At 37.5% G+C, this 16,353-nt stretch overlaps 1 protein-coding gene across 1 annotated transcript; it reads right to left on the reverse strand.

Annotated features, from left to right (window-relative positions):
• Positions 1–660: 660 nt before the first annotated feature.
• Positions 661–1,602, reverse strand: LOC141551877 (olfactory receptor 1M1-like). The gene has a single exon (XM_074284038.1). The coding sequence runs from the start codon at positions 1,600–1,602 to the stop codon at positions 661–663; it is 942 nt and encodes a 313-aa protein (XP_074140139.1).
• Positions 1,603–16,353: the final 14,751 nt, after the last annotated feature.

A 16,353-nucleotide genomic window follows, 5' to 3' on the forward strand; every position in this document is an offset into this window, starting at 1 on the left:
AGCTTACCCAATCTCATCAAGCTTTACTCATCTTCATCACACCTTATCCAACCTTACCTGATATCCTATTTTATCTATCCCAGTCTCTAGTCACCCAGCCTTATCTTTATTCATTCAATTTTATGTCTCCTCATGCTACCTAACCCTATATTATCATCCTCCCTTTCCCAAGAAAATACAGCATAGATAAAAGTATGAGAAAATGGATGGCAGCCACTCAAGACAGCAAGAGTTATTGTCTCCATATTTGTTTTGGTACATTGAAAACTGCCTATGACCAATTCTTAAATTCCCTAGCTTAATCTTCAGAATACATGGTTAATTACATATGTTTCTGAATTATTTACTGAGGAACCAGTCATGGTTAGAAAGTTTGTGTTGTACTATCTGACGACTCCTTTGTCCTAGCTATATAACAGAGTGACTTGATTCTGGGTTAGATGAATAAAAAATGGATCCAGTAAATTGTTCCAGATGGGTAGGGGCCTTTGCTATACCTAGGTTTGGGATTGCAGAAATTCCCTGAGGTTTGGAATCCGATTCTAAAACTATTATCCAAACGTGCACATTTCCAACCCAGAAGTCTGCACCCAGCCCAGGTTTCCATCATTAGATCCCACTTCTCCAGAGCAACCAACATGGAAAGTCCCAAAGAAAATGTCATGGAGATGAGGTAATTTTCCTATTGGCAAGCTTTTTCAAAGCTCCCTTCAGATCTCTGCTACGCAGGCTGTAGATGAAGGGATTCAGCATGGGAGTGACCACTGTGTACATCACAGCAGAAGCTTTATCCTTCACAGCTGTATGGATAGAGGAGGGGCTGAGGTAGACCCCGATAGTGGTCCCATAGAAGAGCGCCACCACAGAGAGGTGGGAGCTACAGGTGGAGAAGGCTTTCTTCCTGCCTCCTGCGGAGGGAACCTTGAGAATAGCTGCAACAATTCGGGCATAGGAGGCAAGGATGCAGAGGAAGGGGGTGACAATCACCATCCCACCCACAATAAGCACCAAGATTTTGTTGGCTGTGGTGTCAGAGCAGGACAATCGGAGCAGTGGTGTGAGATCACAGAAGAAGTGAGGGAGCTCAGTGCTGGCACAGAAGTATAAACGAGACATCAGGAGAGTGTGTGCCAGGGAAATCAGACTGGAGAAAACCCAGGGCCCACCTACCAGCAGCCCACAGAGACGGGGGCTCATGATGGTCATGTAGTGCAGTGGATGACAGATGGCCACAAAGCGGTCATAAGCCATCACAGCAATCAAGACACTGTCCATGATTCCAAAAAAGTGGAAAAAGTACATCTGTGTCAGGCAGCAGACATATGAAATGGACTTAGTTCTGGACTGAATGTTTGCCAGCATCTTTGGGACAGTGTTAGTGGCCAGGCAGAGGTCGACAAAGGAGAGGTTGGCAAGGAAGAAGTACATAGGAGTGTGGAGGTGTGAATCAGAGGTAATGGCCAGGATGATCAGGAAGTTCCCGGTCACGGTGACAACGTACATGCACAAGAATATTGCGAAGAGGAGAGGTTGCTGCTCAGGTTTGTCTGAAAGTCCCAGGAGGAAGAATTCTTGAGCATTTGTCTTATTCCCTAGATCCATGTATCTGGGGGGGGGGGAAAGATTGGTTTATGACATCACTGCTAGAGCCTTCAAGCAGCAGGTGGATAACTACCCTCAGGAAGACTATAGCATTAGCTAAGAAGTTGTACTAGATATATACAAATGGAGACCTTTGTGACTCTCAGTTCCCTGTAGTACTTTTAGCTGATATTTTAGATAGCCAATTCATATTGAGTTGTGGTCCACTAACACCCCCAGACCTTTTCCACATGAACTGTGTCTAGCCACACTCCCACATTGCTGTACTTTGCGGTGAATGCTTTGAACTCAGATGCAGAGCTTTATTCGTCCTTATGAAATTGTATTAGGACAATATTATTCACTTGATTTCTGAAGTCACCTTTTTCTTCTCAGGAGAGGTCACATCTTTACATCTCTAAGAGCAATGGGAGAAAGCTAGAGAGCCTCATTTTAGCTCTTAATTAGAGCTCTTAATGAAAGATGCTCAAATATGAAATTTTCTGGCATAGAAGGTTATTAACTCCTCCTTGCTTAAATTGTTGAGAAGATAGATAGGTAATGTGGACAGGATGCTATAAGAGGTATTGGTAATTCAGGTCTTGATTGGATTAGAAGCCCTTTGAAATCCCTTAAGACTAATTCTCAGATTCTATAATTCAAGAATTCTACTATTAATCTGTATTATGCTCAAGAAGGTAACAACCTTCTCATACTCACTCAGCTGCTAAAACAAATTTTACCTTTTAATTGATTTGCATCCAGGATTCAGAGGATTAAAGAAGCTTTGTGTTAGCAGATACCTAAGCATGGAAATGGCTTTAAAAACTCATATCCTAAAATTGTTTACTTGGGAGGTTTCCTAGAAGGACTGAGCATTTGTTTTATTCTGAGCATCTGTTTTTATTCTGGGGGGGAAAGAGTGGTTCATGACATCACTGCTAGAAGTCTTCAAGTAGCAGGCAGATAACTACTATAGCATTGGGTACTAGATATGCACGAATGGAGTATAACTTTGTGAGTGCAATCTCAGTCCCTTTTCATAGTTTTAGCTGATATTTTATATAGTTAACTCATTTTGAGCTTGTAGTCCACTAAAACCCCAGACCTTTTTCACATGAACTGTGTCTAGCCACATTCCCACATTGCTAAACTTTGCAGTGAATGCTTTGAACTCAGATGCAGAAACTTTATTTGTTCTTATGAAATTATATTAAGACAAAGGTTGAAAATCTAATTCTTTGAAAGAAAAATCCAGTTGTTAGAACAATGAAAGGCAACCATGAAATATTGGATAGATAGCAAAATGGCCTTGAAGTCTGGAAGATTTGAGTTCAAGTCTAGTCTGACATATTCTGGCTGTGTGACCCAGGATGTACCATTTAGCTTTTCCTTTAGGCAACTGTCTAGAAGACTATAAATTGTAGAAAAGACATCAACCTGCTTTCTCATCTGAGAGTTCTCTTTACTAATGAATCTCAAGTCCAGTCTCTCTCTTTTTCTCCACTGAACCAAACATCTGCCTTCTGCAACAAATAAAAGCAAGCCCGCTTGTCCCCACATCCCATCCCCTGATGTTTTTCCATAAATTCTTAGACAATTCTTGTGTTTCCTACCTCCCAAGATTTCTCTAGTTCCTTTTTTCTCTAGTTTACCCTTCCCATACTGGTAGAGTTTTTCTGGATGCAGTGAAACTTATCAATTTAATTCCCAAATATAATCCAGGAATAAAACATAATATTCCAAATAAAGTCTGAAACAGAGCAAAGAAACAATTATCTAATTTGATGTAAACACTAAAGAGCAAATTAGCTTTTTTCAATACCTTCAGACTGTTGTAGTGACCTCCCAGGTCTTTGCCACATGACTTTTTCTCAAGCCAAATCTCTCTACTTTTGAGATATACAATTTTAATTTAATTGCTGGACTTAGCATTTATTTTTGTCAAATTTAATTTTACTGGATTCAACCCATTATTTCAGTCAACAAAGCACTTTAGAATATCGATTCTGCCACCTAATATATTGTCTTTTTTCTAATATCTAATTAAAATAATCTAATAGATTGTCTCAATTTTATATTATTTACAAATATGACAAATCTTCTATGTCTTCCTCCATTGATAAGTTAAAGGAGAAAATCCTAGATGGTGAAGGTACTTAAGTCTATACCACATGGGAATTGACAAAGGGAACTGGAGAAGAAATGACTCAGGACATGATCTCTCCCCTCAAGATTAGGCTCCATCTGGAGTATTCTGTTATTGCACTATATTTTGGGAATGATAAGGACAGGCTGGAATAAATCCAGAAGGACTACCAGCAGTAGAATGCCAGTAAATGTGACTCTATGGGGAAAAATATATTCAGAACAGTTCGAAGTTTAATTTGCATTATTAACATTCTCTCCATCACTTTTTCAAACCTAGTGACCAAAAAACAATGAATCAAGCTCTGAGTTCTTTTTTATTGTTCAGTCATTTTTCAGTCATGTCTAACTATAATTACCCCAGTAACCTCAATTAGAATTGAGTTTTTTGGGCAAAAAAAAAAAATGCTAAAGTGGTTTACCCTTTCCTTCTCCAGCTCATTTTACAAATGAGGAATCTAAGACAAACAAGATTAAGTGATTTGCCCATCGTCACACAGCTAGTAAGAGAAGCTGGATTTGAACTCAGGAAAATGTCTTTCTGACTCCATGTCCAGGGCTCTACTTCCTCTGCTACCTAGAAATCCTTAAATTTCCAAGAAGCAAATTGTCACGCTGAATAATAATCAACTCTCATAAATCTGCACAAGTCCCCAAAGGGGAGACTTAAAACCATGTTGAAAGAACTGGAGAACTCTTAGGTAATTAGATAAACGACAAATAATTATAAGATTAAAAAGACAGGACCAAAGACAGTAATCATAGAACAGCTCAGGAATCTAAGCTTCTTAAAAGCCCCTTTGGTTCTAAAATTCCATGATTCTAAGACATTTCTTTCCAGGAAGACAATGTTAAACACTAATTAAACATTAAACAATGTAATAAAATGCTTCACATATGATCTCATGGAAGTTCAATGTCCTACATATCCCAGAATTTCCTTTCATTTTCAATTTAAAATTTGATTACATATTCATGACTCCAGGCAAATACATTCCTACAAGTTTTTTTTAAGGTACACTCCATCAGGAACTCATCATTTACTATGTTTCACTCCAGTGTCCAAATCTCCAAAAGTGGTTCCCAGATTACTAATTTTTCCTAACCATATGTTCATTTTCCAAAACTAACTTTCTCTTCCAAAGCCCTCACCTTCACTGGGAAACAGTGATGGCTCCTAAGGTCTCTTGCCCAAGACTTCAGAATCCTTAGCAATGCTATCTAGTTTCCTCTGGTCACATCATTTATGCCCACATGAATCACCAGAGTCATCATGATAGGTTCTCTATCATGATCTGGATATATGGATTCAAAAAGATAGTAAAATTCCCCATTGTTATTCTTGGATTCACAAATGATTACTTCAGTAGCATTCAATGATGAATCACCAAACACTATCACTATTTGTTTCTTCTCTCTTACTAGATGATCTCAATCCCAATAGTCCCTGTGACTCCATAGCATCATTCCTTGGAGCACAACCAGCTGCTTCATCTTCAGGTTGTCCAGCACCTCTGCCTTGGGAAGAACCACATAACTGTTGGCTAGCTCCAAGTTCAGCAATCCTTCTTTCTTTTCTCCTACATCTTACATTCTTCCACACTTTTACCACAGAGTCAGACACATAGCAAGAACTTAATAACCTCATGTGACTTATTGACGGATTCTAACCTGGTGCCCAAATCAAGACTCTATCTGTCCATTCAAATCATTTTTCTTCTTCTTTTCACATTGAAGGTTTTCTTCACTTTTTTACAAGAATACTTCGTTCTTCTTATGTCTTGAGGAATAGGGAAGCATTCCTCCAGCCCTTTTTTTTAATCTTTTCTAGGAAGAAGATTAGCTAATCAATTGAGAATAGATAATGGAAATTTGATCATGGCAAAAATACTAACATTGCATAATCAGTAAAGATCACTATAAAATTCTGCAAGCTCATTATACTTTCTGAAAATGAAATTCTCATTCCTTCTCATTTCTGTTAGTATATCACCTAAGAGTTTTTGTAGCAAACTACATGTGGACAAATTTGATTCTAGAATGGTCATTTTCTTTACCTCATTAACCTTTTGTTAACATGACAACTATCCCCAACTTCCTTTTCCTTCTCTTATCAATTGCTTACCTTGTCTTGCCCACTATTCATCTCTTTTCTTTGAGTCCATCTCCTACTTCTCCTCCCTTATAAGTCTTTCTCTTTTTTTCCTACTTCATCTTGAGTTCTTCTCTTTCTATTCCTCCTTCTCTTATTCTTCCTCAGGTCCTTCTTCTTTTGCTCCTCTTCATGTCTTTCTGCTTCTCCTCCTTAAACTTTGGGTCATCTCTTTCATCTTTAGTTAGTCAATCAAAAATAAGCATTTATTAAGTGCTTACTCTGTTCCAGGCACTTTGCCAAGTATCCAGAATACAAAAAAAAAAAAAAAAAAAAAAAAAGAATCAAGTGAACTGTTTCTGTCCCCAAAGAACTCACATTCTAATAGGGAGAAAATATGTAATCAATTAAGATCATGTAAGATAGTAGCAAACAGATGAAAGTTAATCTCAGAAAGAAAGACATAGATGGTTGGAGGAATGAGGAAAGGCTTTATTCAAAAGGTGGAATTTGTGGTGATCCGTAAGGAAACCAGGAAAAGCAAGATATGAAGGTGAAGAGTGAGATCATTCTAGAAAAGGAGAACAACTAATGCAAAATCACAGAAACAAGAGTTGGAGTATCTTTTGTGAGGAACATTTAGTCATACAAACCATATGCTTATTGTCCTTCAGTTTCTCAAGGACCCCAAATTTCCCCTTCCCAAATTCAATCTCTGACATTTAAATCCCAGCAACCAGCAAATACCACTACTTCCTGAAGAAGCCCATTTCCACTTGGGACATCTGTAATAGTTTGAAAGTTCCTTCTTAGATTGAATTGAAATCTATTTCTCTCCAAGGCAATCCCAATAGACTTTGAATAGAAAATGCCATCTGTATCCAGAAAAAGAACTATGGAGACTGAATGCAAATCAACACATGCTATGTTTACTTATTTTTTTCTTTTATTTTTTCTCTCCCATGATTTTTCCCTTGTGTTCTGATTTTTCTCTCCCAACATGATTCATAAAGCAATATGTATTTTAAAAATAAATAAATAACATTTTTTAAAAAAGAGATCTATTTCTCTACATGTACTAGCCTTTACTTTCAGTTTTGCCACCTGATACTAAGTTAAACAAACCCAATCTTTTCTACCTAACAGTCTTTCAAATGCTCGAAGATACCTATCATGACTCCTCTAATATCATCTCTTCTCCAAGCTAAAGTTTCTCAATTCCTTCAGCCAGCCAGTCCTCAACTCAATTTAATTCAACAAGCTTGCATTGAGAGCATAATATGTACTAAGCATTACAATAGATATTAGGGAAATAATGACAGAAATTAAATAGTTCCTACCTTCAGGGAATTTACATTCTACATCTTCATGTGACAACATAAAATTTTACCTTTAATTCCATTAAATTTCATCTTATTAGTTTCTCATCTATAAAATGTATTGAAACCAAATACTCTATAAAATCCCTTTCTATGTTATAGTCAGTCTCAATCCACCATTCTCGCCTTTCAACATTTTTTTTATTTTTACTTTATTCCTATTGACTTCATTCTGTGAACTTTTGTACAACCATAATATATAGTGACACTAGACTAGAGGCATTAGACCTAGAATCAAGAAGACCCACATTCCGCTCTAACACTTATTAGCTATCTAACTCTGGACAAGTCACTTATCTTGTCTGTGTCATAGTTTCCAAAACAAATGGACTCAATAGCCCTCTAAGTTCCCTTCTAGCACTTTCTATCATTCTATTACCTCTTCTATGATTCTTCTTTGAACATCTCATTTTTTGTCTTGCATACTCACTCAGGCTGCAAATTTTTCAGGGCCTCTTTGTCCATTTTTTGGTGTATCAGTTTAAAACCCTCTTGATCAAGATGTTGATATTAAAAACAAAAACATTTTCCCAGTTCTGGTAAGATCCTTACTGCCCATTGCCCCAAAGTCCCCTCACTCTAATATTATAAATTATGGCTCATAACCTGTCTCCAATACTTACTATTTGGTCCTGAACAAGTAAATCACCTCTTTGAGTCTTTTTCTACATTTATAAAATGGGGGTGATATTTACACTATCACTATTGTCACTAACACCATTTTCTTAGCTAGCTACTTATTCCCCATATCCTCCTTCCTCTTCCAAAATCCCAACCTTCATCAACAAAGCAACATAGCTGGAAGAGACCTCAGAATTCACCTAGTTTTATTCCCTCATTTTACACTTCACAAATGAAGAAACTGAGACCCACTGGATTACAGTGGGTATCCAAAGTCACATCAGTAAAAAGCAGCAGGGGCACGATTTAAGTGCAAGTCTTGTGACAAGTTTAGGGTTCTTGCCTCTGTTCCCTGATGAGTTAGGAGAGATGAAAACATCAATTCCCTCCTTTAGTACTCAAAAATTCAAAGGCAGAAAACTTGAATTTCAGATTTCTGCTGTTTCTATCACTTGTTTCTATACAAATCAGCAGAAGGAAAGTAATTAAAGGGAAGGGCAAATCTTGAAAAATTCGGGCACTTTTTCCAAGCCTCCTTTGAGGAAACAGTTTATCTAGAGTAAGGTCAAATGAGTGAGTTTGACATAGACTCAGGCACACTCATGCCTGTGCTACTTATTTGGAACATGATACCTGTTGACACACATTTTTGGTGTACGTGTCTGTTCATTTTATATGCAAGTGCTCTTTATATGCAAGAAATATATGTTCATTAGTCTCATACCCACAGCTTCAGACATGGGGATCAGTGTTCAGGATGGCTTCAGTAAATTCTTAGAACACAGAATCAAATACGTCAGAGCTTAGAGATCCTTAGAATGTAGACTGTAAAGGTAAAAAGAAACTTAGAAAATAGATTATCAGAGATGATAGGGACATTAGGACATAGAGCATCAGAGCATAAAGGGATCTTTCTATGATCTTGGTACATATGACAAAATATAGATCAGAATGCTTTGCCTAAGTTCCCATCACAAGCCAGGAATGGAGCTAGGATAAGAATCCAATCTCCTGCCTCCCTAGCAAAGACTATCCCCATACCCTGTGCTGCTTCCCTTGCTGAGCTACAAAGAATTAAGTGCTCGTGGAATTGACCAGGCCAAATAGGTGGAAATTTTTCCTAAGATGGTTGGGATGATGAAACAAAAAAAAAATGCTTCTCTTCTTTCTAAGGGAACCAAAGAAAGAAATGCTTGTAATTACTTCTTTGGAGTAACTGTACTATAGCCAAAAACCAATTCCAAAGGGAGGTTTTTCCCTGATCTGGTGTTGATCTGCTATCTTTAATGTTTCTGGAAGCTTGGCAAAAAGAAATCTCTTGGGTATACCCCTACCTCAGCTACAAGAGCAGTAGAGGTCCAAGATCAACAGCTAGTTCTTCATTGTTATAGTACAGAAGCCAGATTTAGTTTCCATGGTATCTAAACATAACTTTAATATTCCTTGATACACCAACTGTGAACCCACACAGACCCACTGCCAAAATCCACATATGAACACCAGTGGTCAGCCTTTCCTTGAAAATGTCTAGAAATACTGTAACCCACAACTTTCCATAGGAATCAAGTCCACTTGAGAAAGGTTTTCTTAACATCCAGCTTAAATCTGCTTCTTTATAATTCCTCACCCTCACTTCATTGCTCCTAGTTTTGCTCTCTGGAGCCAAACAGAAAAACTAATCCATTTTCCACATGACTACCATTCAAATATTGGCAAACAGCTTCCATATATCCCTTCAGTCTTCTTTTTTCTGGATTTTCCAAAGCTCTTCAGATAGCATGAAACTTCCCTATTCTAATTGCCTCCCTCTGAATATTCTCCAGCTTATTAATGTCCTTCCTAAAAAAATCTGTACCAGTAATGTTGCTCCAAATGTGACCTTGCAGGACTATCACCTCCTTATTCCTAGATAACATGCCCCTCTTAATGCATTTTTAAAATTGCATTTGCTTTCTGTGATTCTGCATTATACTGCTGAGTGGTATTTTAGTACCAGAAGCCCCCCAGAATTTTTTGCTAGCTAGTTATGCCTTCCACAACTTGTATTGTGAATTTAATTTTTGAACCCACATAAGACTTTACATTTATCCTTATTAAATTTAATTCTATTCAATTCCCCCTTGCATTATTCTTTCAATTTTTCTTTGTATCTTGAGTTTGTAATCCAAAGGACTAGCTCTTCTCCCAGCTTGGTACTTTCTGCAAATGATATATGAACAAACCTGCATAGTCAGATCCTAAGCAAAAAAAAAAAAAAAAAAAAAAAAAAAAGTGATCCCACACATCCCATTAGATCCATATAGACATATACATACTCATAGTCAGAGCACATAGATACTCATAGGTTCCCACAATCAAGCATACAATTAATCAAGAAGCATTCATAAAATGTGTTGGACATTGTGCCAAATAATGGTCACACAAAGACAAAAAAGATGCAGTCTCTGCCATCAAGGAGGGCTTTGTTGTTATTGTTGAGTTGTTTCAGTAATGTCCAACTGTACATTTGGGGTTTTCTTGGTAATGATACTACCATTTCCTTTATTATAAGGGGTTTCAGATATTGGAGAGTCAGTGATGATTCCAAAGTTACAAATCTGGGAAACTAAAGGGATGGTGGCTCCCACTGCAGAGATAGGGAGGTTGGGAAGGGGATGTGTTTAAGGGGAAAGATAATGAGCTCTGTTTCTGACATTCAGAATTTGAGCTGCTAAGCAGTTAGTAATGTAGGATTAGGGCTCAGAAGAGGGACTGGGAATAGACATATGGATCTTAGAATCCTATACATCCCCATAGCCAGGCTCTCAAAGAAATAGAGACCCATAATCTATACACATGAGGATATACAGCCAGACTCTTTGACATAGAAACAAGTTCTGAAATTATGTGTCAGAGGTCACACAGCACTGGATTGGACAAGCAAGGACCAGAAGCAGGGTCTCCCAGGGATATCCTTTACCTGATGATTGTTGTTGTTAGTGCTTACCTAGGTACAGGAAACAATTGGAGCATACTGAACTCTAGGATAGACTCTGGGCTGAGCTGGCTAGAATTCCAACTGATCCCAGCTGGAATAAGAAGTCTCAGACTAAACCTTAGACTGGCCTACATCTTCACTCTGAGTTTCTCTTCCATTTATACTAAATATATGTTATTTAAATGCTGTCTCCCCATAAGAAGGTAATTTTAGAGGGTAAAGACCATGTTTGTTGCTTTTTTTGTACTCTCAGAACTTATCATAATGCCTGGCACATTATTAAGTGCTTAATGAATGCTTGTTAACTGACAGCCTGAAGCCCTAAATTAGGCTGAATGTTGGGCTAGGCTGGCTATAGGGCTGCCCAGGACACAGCTGAGATGGAAGAGGGGGTCCAAGGAGGTTGTTGAGCTGCTCTGGGGAGGTGCTCTGCAATAGACAGATCAAAATCTCCCTGGCCCATCTGAGGATGGACAGGCTGCCTAACCTCTCACCTCACCTTTCTGCCTTTCTTCTCCAAAAGCACTTACCAGGCTATTCTGACTCAGCAAGATTAAGACAGCATCACAAAGGGACAGGCTTAACTATCTCTGTCCTGGACAGGGAGGATGAAGAAGTCAGCAGCCCTGTCTTAAGGAAAGACACAAAGAAGCAACACCAGACATGAGAACTTAGAAAATCTTAAGTGGCTTCCCTCCTGACCTGGGACAGGAGGGATGGAGTAGGGACAGGAAAGGGGGCACAAGGGGAATATTTACAGTTTCTGAGGCCTCTGGGACTCAATCCCCACAGCTCCTTGTTAACCAAATTGTCCAATTATCACTCTAATCCTCAAGCATCTCATCTCCCTATAGGGATAAGGGCCATCATCGAGAGGAATCTAGCCTATAACTTGCCCATCCCTGAGAGGCCTCTGTTAGGGTCCATTGTGTCCTTATCCTCCAAGAAAGTTATCCCATCCTACCCAGACCTATATTCCAAATAAAATGTATAACCCATGCTTTTCTGAACTCCAAATCTCTTACCAGCTAAAGAACTAAAAAAAAAAAAACAGTCCATACCCAATCCCCAAGGATCTTTGAGAACAGGATGTAGTGGTCACTGATTCCAACAGAACTTAAGGGGGAAACATACCAATCCTTTTGAAGTCAAATGAAAAGTGCCCCCCTTGCTATGGCCTTGAAGACCTCCAGGGATTAGAAATGGATCCATTGTTGGACAGCCCTTAACATTTAGAAGTTATTTCTTATATTGAGCTGAAAATGATTGATAATCATTGTTTGACTCCATTTTTTTTAGTTCTGACTTTTAGGCCAAAGCAAAGAAAGACCAATCCTTTTATATGACAGACTTTCAGATGCTTAAATATGAGGGTCAGTTCCCGTGCTAAGTCTTCTCCCAGGTCTAACATCTCTGGCTTCTTCAAATAGTTTTGAATCCTTTCACTTTTCTGGTCACTCTCTTTTGGATTCCATCCACTTTGTCAATACTATTCCTAAACCACAATGTCCAGAGCAGAAAACAATATCCCAGCCATAGTCTGAGGATAAGGGACAGAGAGAATATCATTTCTGTCATTTTGTGCCCCAGACTCTATTCGTACTGTCCATATAAGCATCTTGGAACTAAGGATTGGGTTATTCATTGTACTTTCATCCCAGCACTTAGATGTAATTTACCCTGGAAAGCTGAGAATAAAAGAAAGAGGGATGCAGGGATCGACTCTTAATGGAATAGAGAACATTCAAACAATTCTCATGAAAATATCAAAAATCAAGTGAGAATTTCCAGATACACACACAAGAATCAAGAGACATCTAGAAAAGTCAATTTATTTGATCAGCTGGAAAAGACTATATGATGATATAATGCTAAGATTTCATAATGGAGGCTTGGTACATGCTTAGATCACTTAACATGGAGGAACTCACATGGAAGATAGTGGGGAGCTGTTTCTAGGAGACAGGATGACTGGCACATGCATGATTATTCTATGTTGGCCTACCACATGGCTGAGAACAGCCTTTTTCCACTGATGGCTCAGCTGGAACTGCTTGTATCTTTTAAATTACCTTACTAGAACAGAATTCTCTCTTTTCTTTCCATCAGTGTCTAGGGGTGAAGGACTTGCTGAGTAAGGCCATGCATCAAGTAGAAAAGGACCAGAGGTTCATTTTCCCCTTCCCGGGATGTGTGAGACCCTGAAAAACTGGCTTGGGATTTAAGGCTTGTTAAATTTGTGAGGTATTTTTTCAATTCTAGGTGGATGGAGTAGAGTCCCAGACTTGGGAACTTAAGCTATGCTAACCTTAGAATCCAGGATTTCAACATAGATATTGCAATATGCCCATCTGAGAAATTATTTTTCCCCCAGGATGGTGATTTGGACTTGGAAACTGGTGGAACTAAAGCTATGTAGGAACTGAGCTATCTGTGACACTGATTCCCTGCCTTACCTAGAGATTAGGGGAAATAATCCCTGCCAAGTGATGAAGGGAAATGCTGTATGGTTCTTCTGCATATTTGAATAAAATGTTATTTTGAAAAGGCTAATCTGACTGTTAAGTAGTTAAATAGAGTTGGTTGTTTGGAACTTTAAAACTGGGGGAATATAATTAATGAGGACTTAAGTCAGTGACAGAGGTGAGAAACCCCTTTTGCCCAAGCATATTGGAAAACCCTGAGGAAGGGGTGAAATGTAATACACCTGGCCCTCAAAAAAATGAGGGTGGGTAAGGGAATCATTGTTATAATTCTAATTAGAGAAATAAAAAATGTCCCTTTGGAACTTTGATGTTTTCAAAGAGTCATGAGAGATTTAAATAAGAAAAGAGGAACTGAAGGAAGGTTGTTTCTGTTCTGAGAACTTAAAAAAGAGAAAGTAATAAGGGGGGATAAAAGGAAGAACACACTGGAGTAGAAAGGAAGAAAACTGGACATTTTTCATAAATGGAGTGAGAAAAGTAAACAGAGGAACAGTTGTAGAAAGTGGGCATTATTTGAATCTCATTCATCTGAAATGAATAGAGGGTTAAACACATAAATACATACATAAACACTTTTTTGTGGCAATCCATCAAACTCAATAGGAAAACAGTGGGGGTAAAGACTAGAAACATTGAGAGAAAGAATAGTCCCAGGAGTAACCAAAATAAAATAAACTTTTTGATCCTAGGATCCCTTGATCCTTGAAAACATAATTAAAAGGCAGAAAAAGAGGAAAACAAAGAACCACAATATAATGTCATGTCCAGCAGTTGGGGAATAGTTGAACATATTGTGATTATATGCATGACAAATGATTTCAAAGAATCCTGGGTAATGTGAACTCATGCAAAGTGGAATGAGCAGAAGAACAGTACAAAAATTTATAGAACGAAAGTAATGCAAAGAAAAACAAATTTGAAAGATTGAAGTATTCTGATTAATGCAATTACCAACATGTTTTCAAAGGACTTATATTAAAGTTTATTACTCATGTCCTGACAGAGGTGAGAGACTCATGGTACAAAAATAAATATACATTTTTGACAACTGCACTATAGGAACTCATTTTGCTTAAATAAGATTATTAGTTGCAAGAGTTTTTCTCCCTTCTCTTGACTTTTTTTAATAAGAGAAGAAGGAGAATTAGAAGTAAAAAAAATTTAATGACATTGAAATATTTTTAAGACACAAAAAGAAAAAAAGGAGAAAGGATTCTGGGAAGGTGGTGGAGATCAGAAAATTCCAAGATCTTCAGATTTTCCCGACAAGCAAGACAAAATTGTACCTCAGGCAATTTGGAACTATGCCCCAAAAGTTATCAAACTGTGCATACCCTTTGATCCAGCAGTGCTCCTACTGGGCTTATATCCCAAAGAAATACTAAAGAAGGGAAAGGGACCTGTATGTAGTGGCTAGAAACTGGAAAATGAATGGATGCCCATCAATTGAAGAATGATTGAAATTATGGTACATAAATGTTATGGAATAGTATTGTTCTGTAAGAAATGACCAACAGGATGAATACAGAGAGGCTTGGAGAGACTTACATCAACTGATACTGAGGGAAATGAGCAGAACTAGAAGATCATTATACACTTCAACAACAATACTATATGAGGATGTATTCTGATGGACATGGATATCTTCAACATAGAGAAGAGCTAATCCAATTCCAATTGATCAATGATGGACAGAATCAGCTACACCCAGAGAAGGAACACTGGGAAATGAGTGTAAACTGTTAGCATCTTTTGTTTTTCTCCCTAGGTTATTTATACCTTTGGAATCCAATTCTTCCTTTGCAACAACAACAACAAAATTCGGTTCTGCACATATATATTGTACCTAGGATATACTATAACAGATTTAATATGTATGAGAATGCCTGCTATCTAGGAGAGGGGGTAGAGGGAAGGAGGGGAAAAATTCAGAAAAGAAAGGAGTACAAGGGATAATGTTGCAAAAAAAAAATTACCTATGCATATGTGATGTCAAAAAATTTTATAATTATAAAATTAATTTTAAAAAAAGAAAAGAAATGACCAGCAGGATGAATACAAAGACTCTTGGAGAGACTTACATGAACTGATGCTGAGTGAAATGAGCAGAACCAGGAGATCACTATACACCTCAACAACGATACTATATGAAGACATATTCTGATTGAAGTGGATATCTTCAACATAAAGAAGATCCAATTCAGTTACACTTTACCACCAATCACAATCTGAAAGACATTCTACAAGGAAACCCTAAAGGCACATCATAGCTAAATTCTGAAGCCCCCAAATCAAGGAGAAAATATTATGAGCAACAAAAAAAATCAAATATGACAAAGCCACAATTAAAATCACACAAGACCTAACAGTAGCAAGTCTACTACAAATCTTGGAATCCTATATATCAAAGAGCAAAAAGTCTAGAGTTGCAGTCAAAAATATCATGCCCAGTAAAAGTAAACATAATCCTAAATGGGAAAAAATAGACATTCAATTAATTATGAGACTTTCAAGATTTCACTGCAAAAATACCTGAACTTAATTGAAAATTTGAGATTATAAGACCCAAGAAAAATATCATGTAAATATGGAAATGTAAACCAAATTGTCATTAGTAAATGGCCACTTGAAAGAGAGATTAGGATAGAAGTGGGTATGATATGATCCTAAAAAGCAAAATCATAAAGGTTGAGCTAATATAATAAAAATGACAATTCTACCTGAATTAATATATTTATTCAATGCCATGCTAATCAAACTGCTGAGAAATTACTTTGTAAAGCTAGAAAAATAATAATAAAATTCATCTGGAAGAACAAAAGGTCAAGAATTTCAAGGAAATTAATAAAATGCAAAGGAATGTTGCTTTGCTGTACCAGATCTAAAACTACATAAAGCCACAGTCATCAAAATCATTTGGTACTAGCTAGGAAATACAGTTGTGGATCAGTTCACAAGTCACAGTAGTCAACGACTACAATAATCTACTATTTGATAAACCTAAAGACCCAAGCTTCTGGGATAAGAACTCACTTTAATAAAAACCATTGGGAAAACTGGAAAATAATA

Source organism: Sminthopsis crassicaudata, chromosome 1 (genome assembly GCF_048593235.1).
Source record: "Sminthopsis crassicaudata isolate SCR6 chromosome 1, ASM4859323v1, whole genome shotgun sequence".
Lineage (NCBI taxonomy): Eukaryota > Metazoa > Chordata > Mammalia > Dasyuromorphia > Dasyuridae > Sminthopsis > Sminthopsis crassicaudata.

Coding starts and splice junctions, on each gene's coding strand:
- LOC141551877 (XM_074284038.1), bottom strand. CDS start 1,602: ATGGATCTAGGGAATAAGACAAATGCTCAAGAATTCTTCCTCCTGGGA.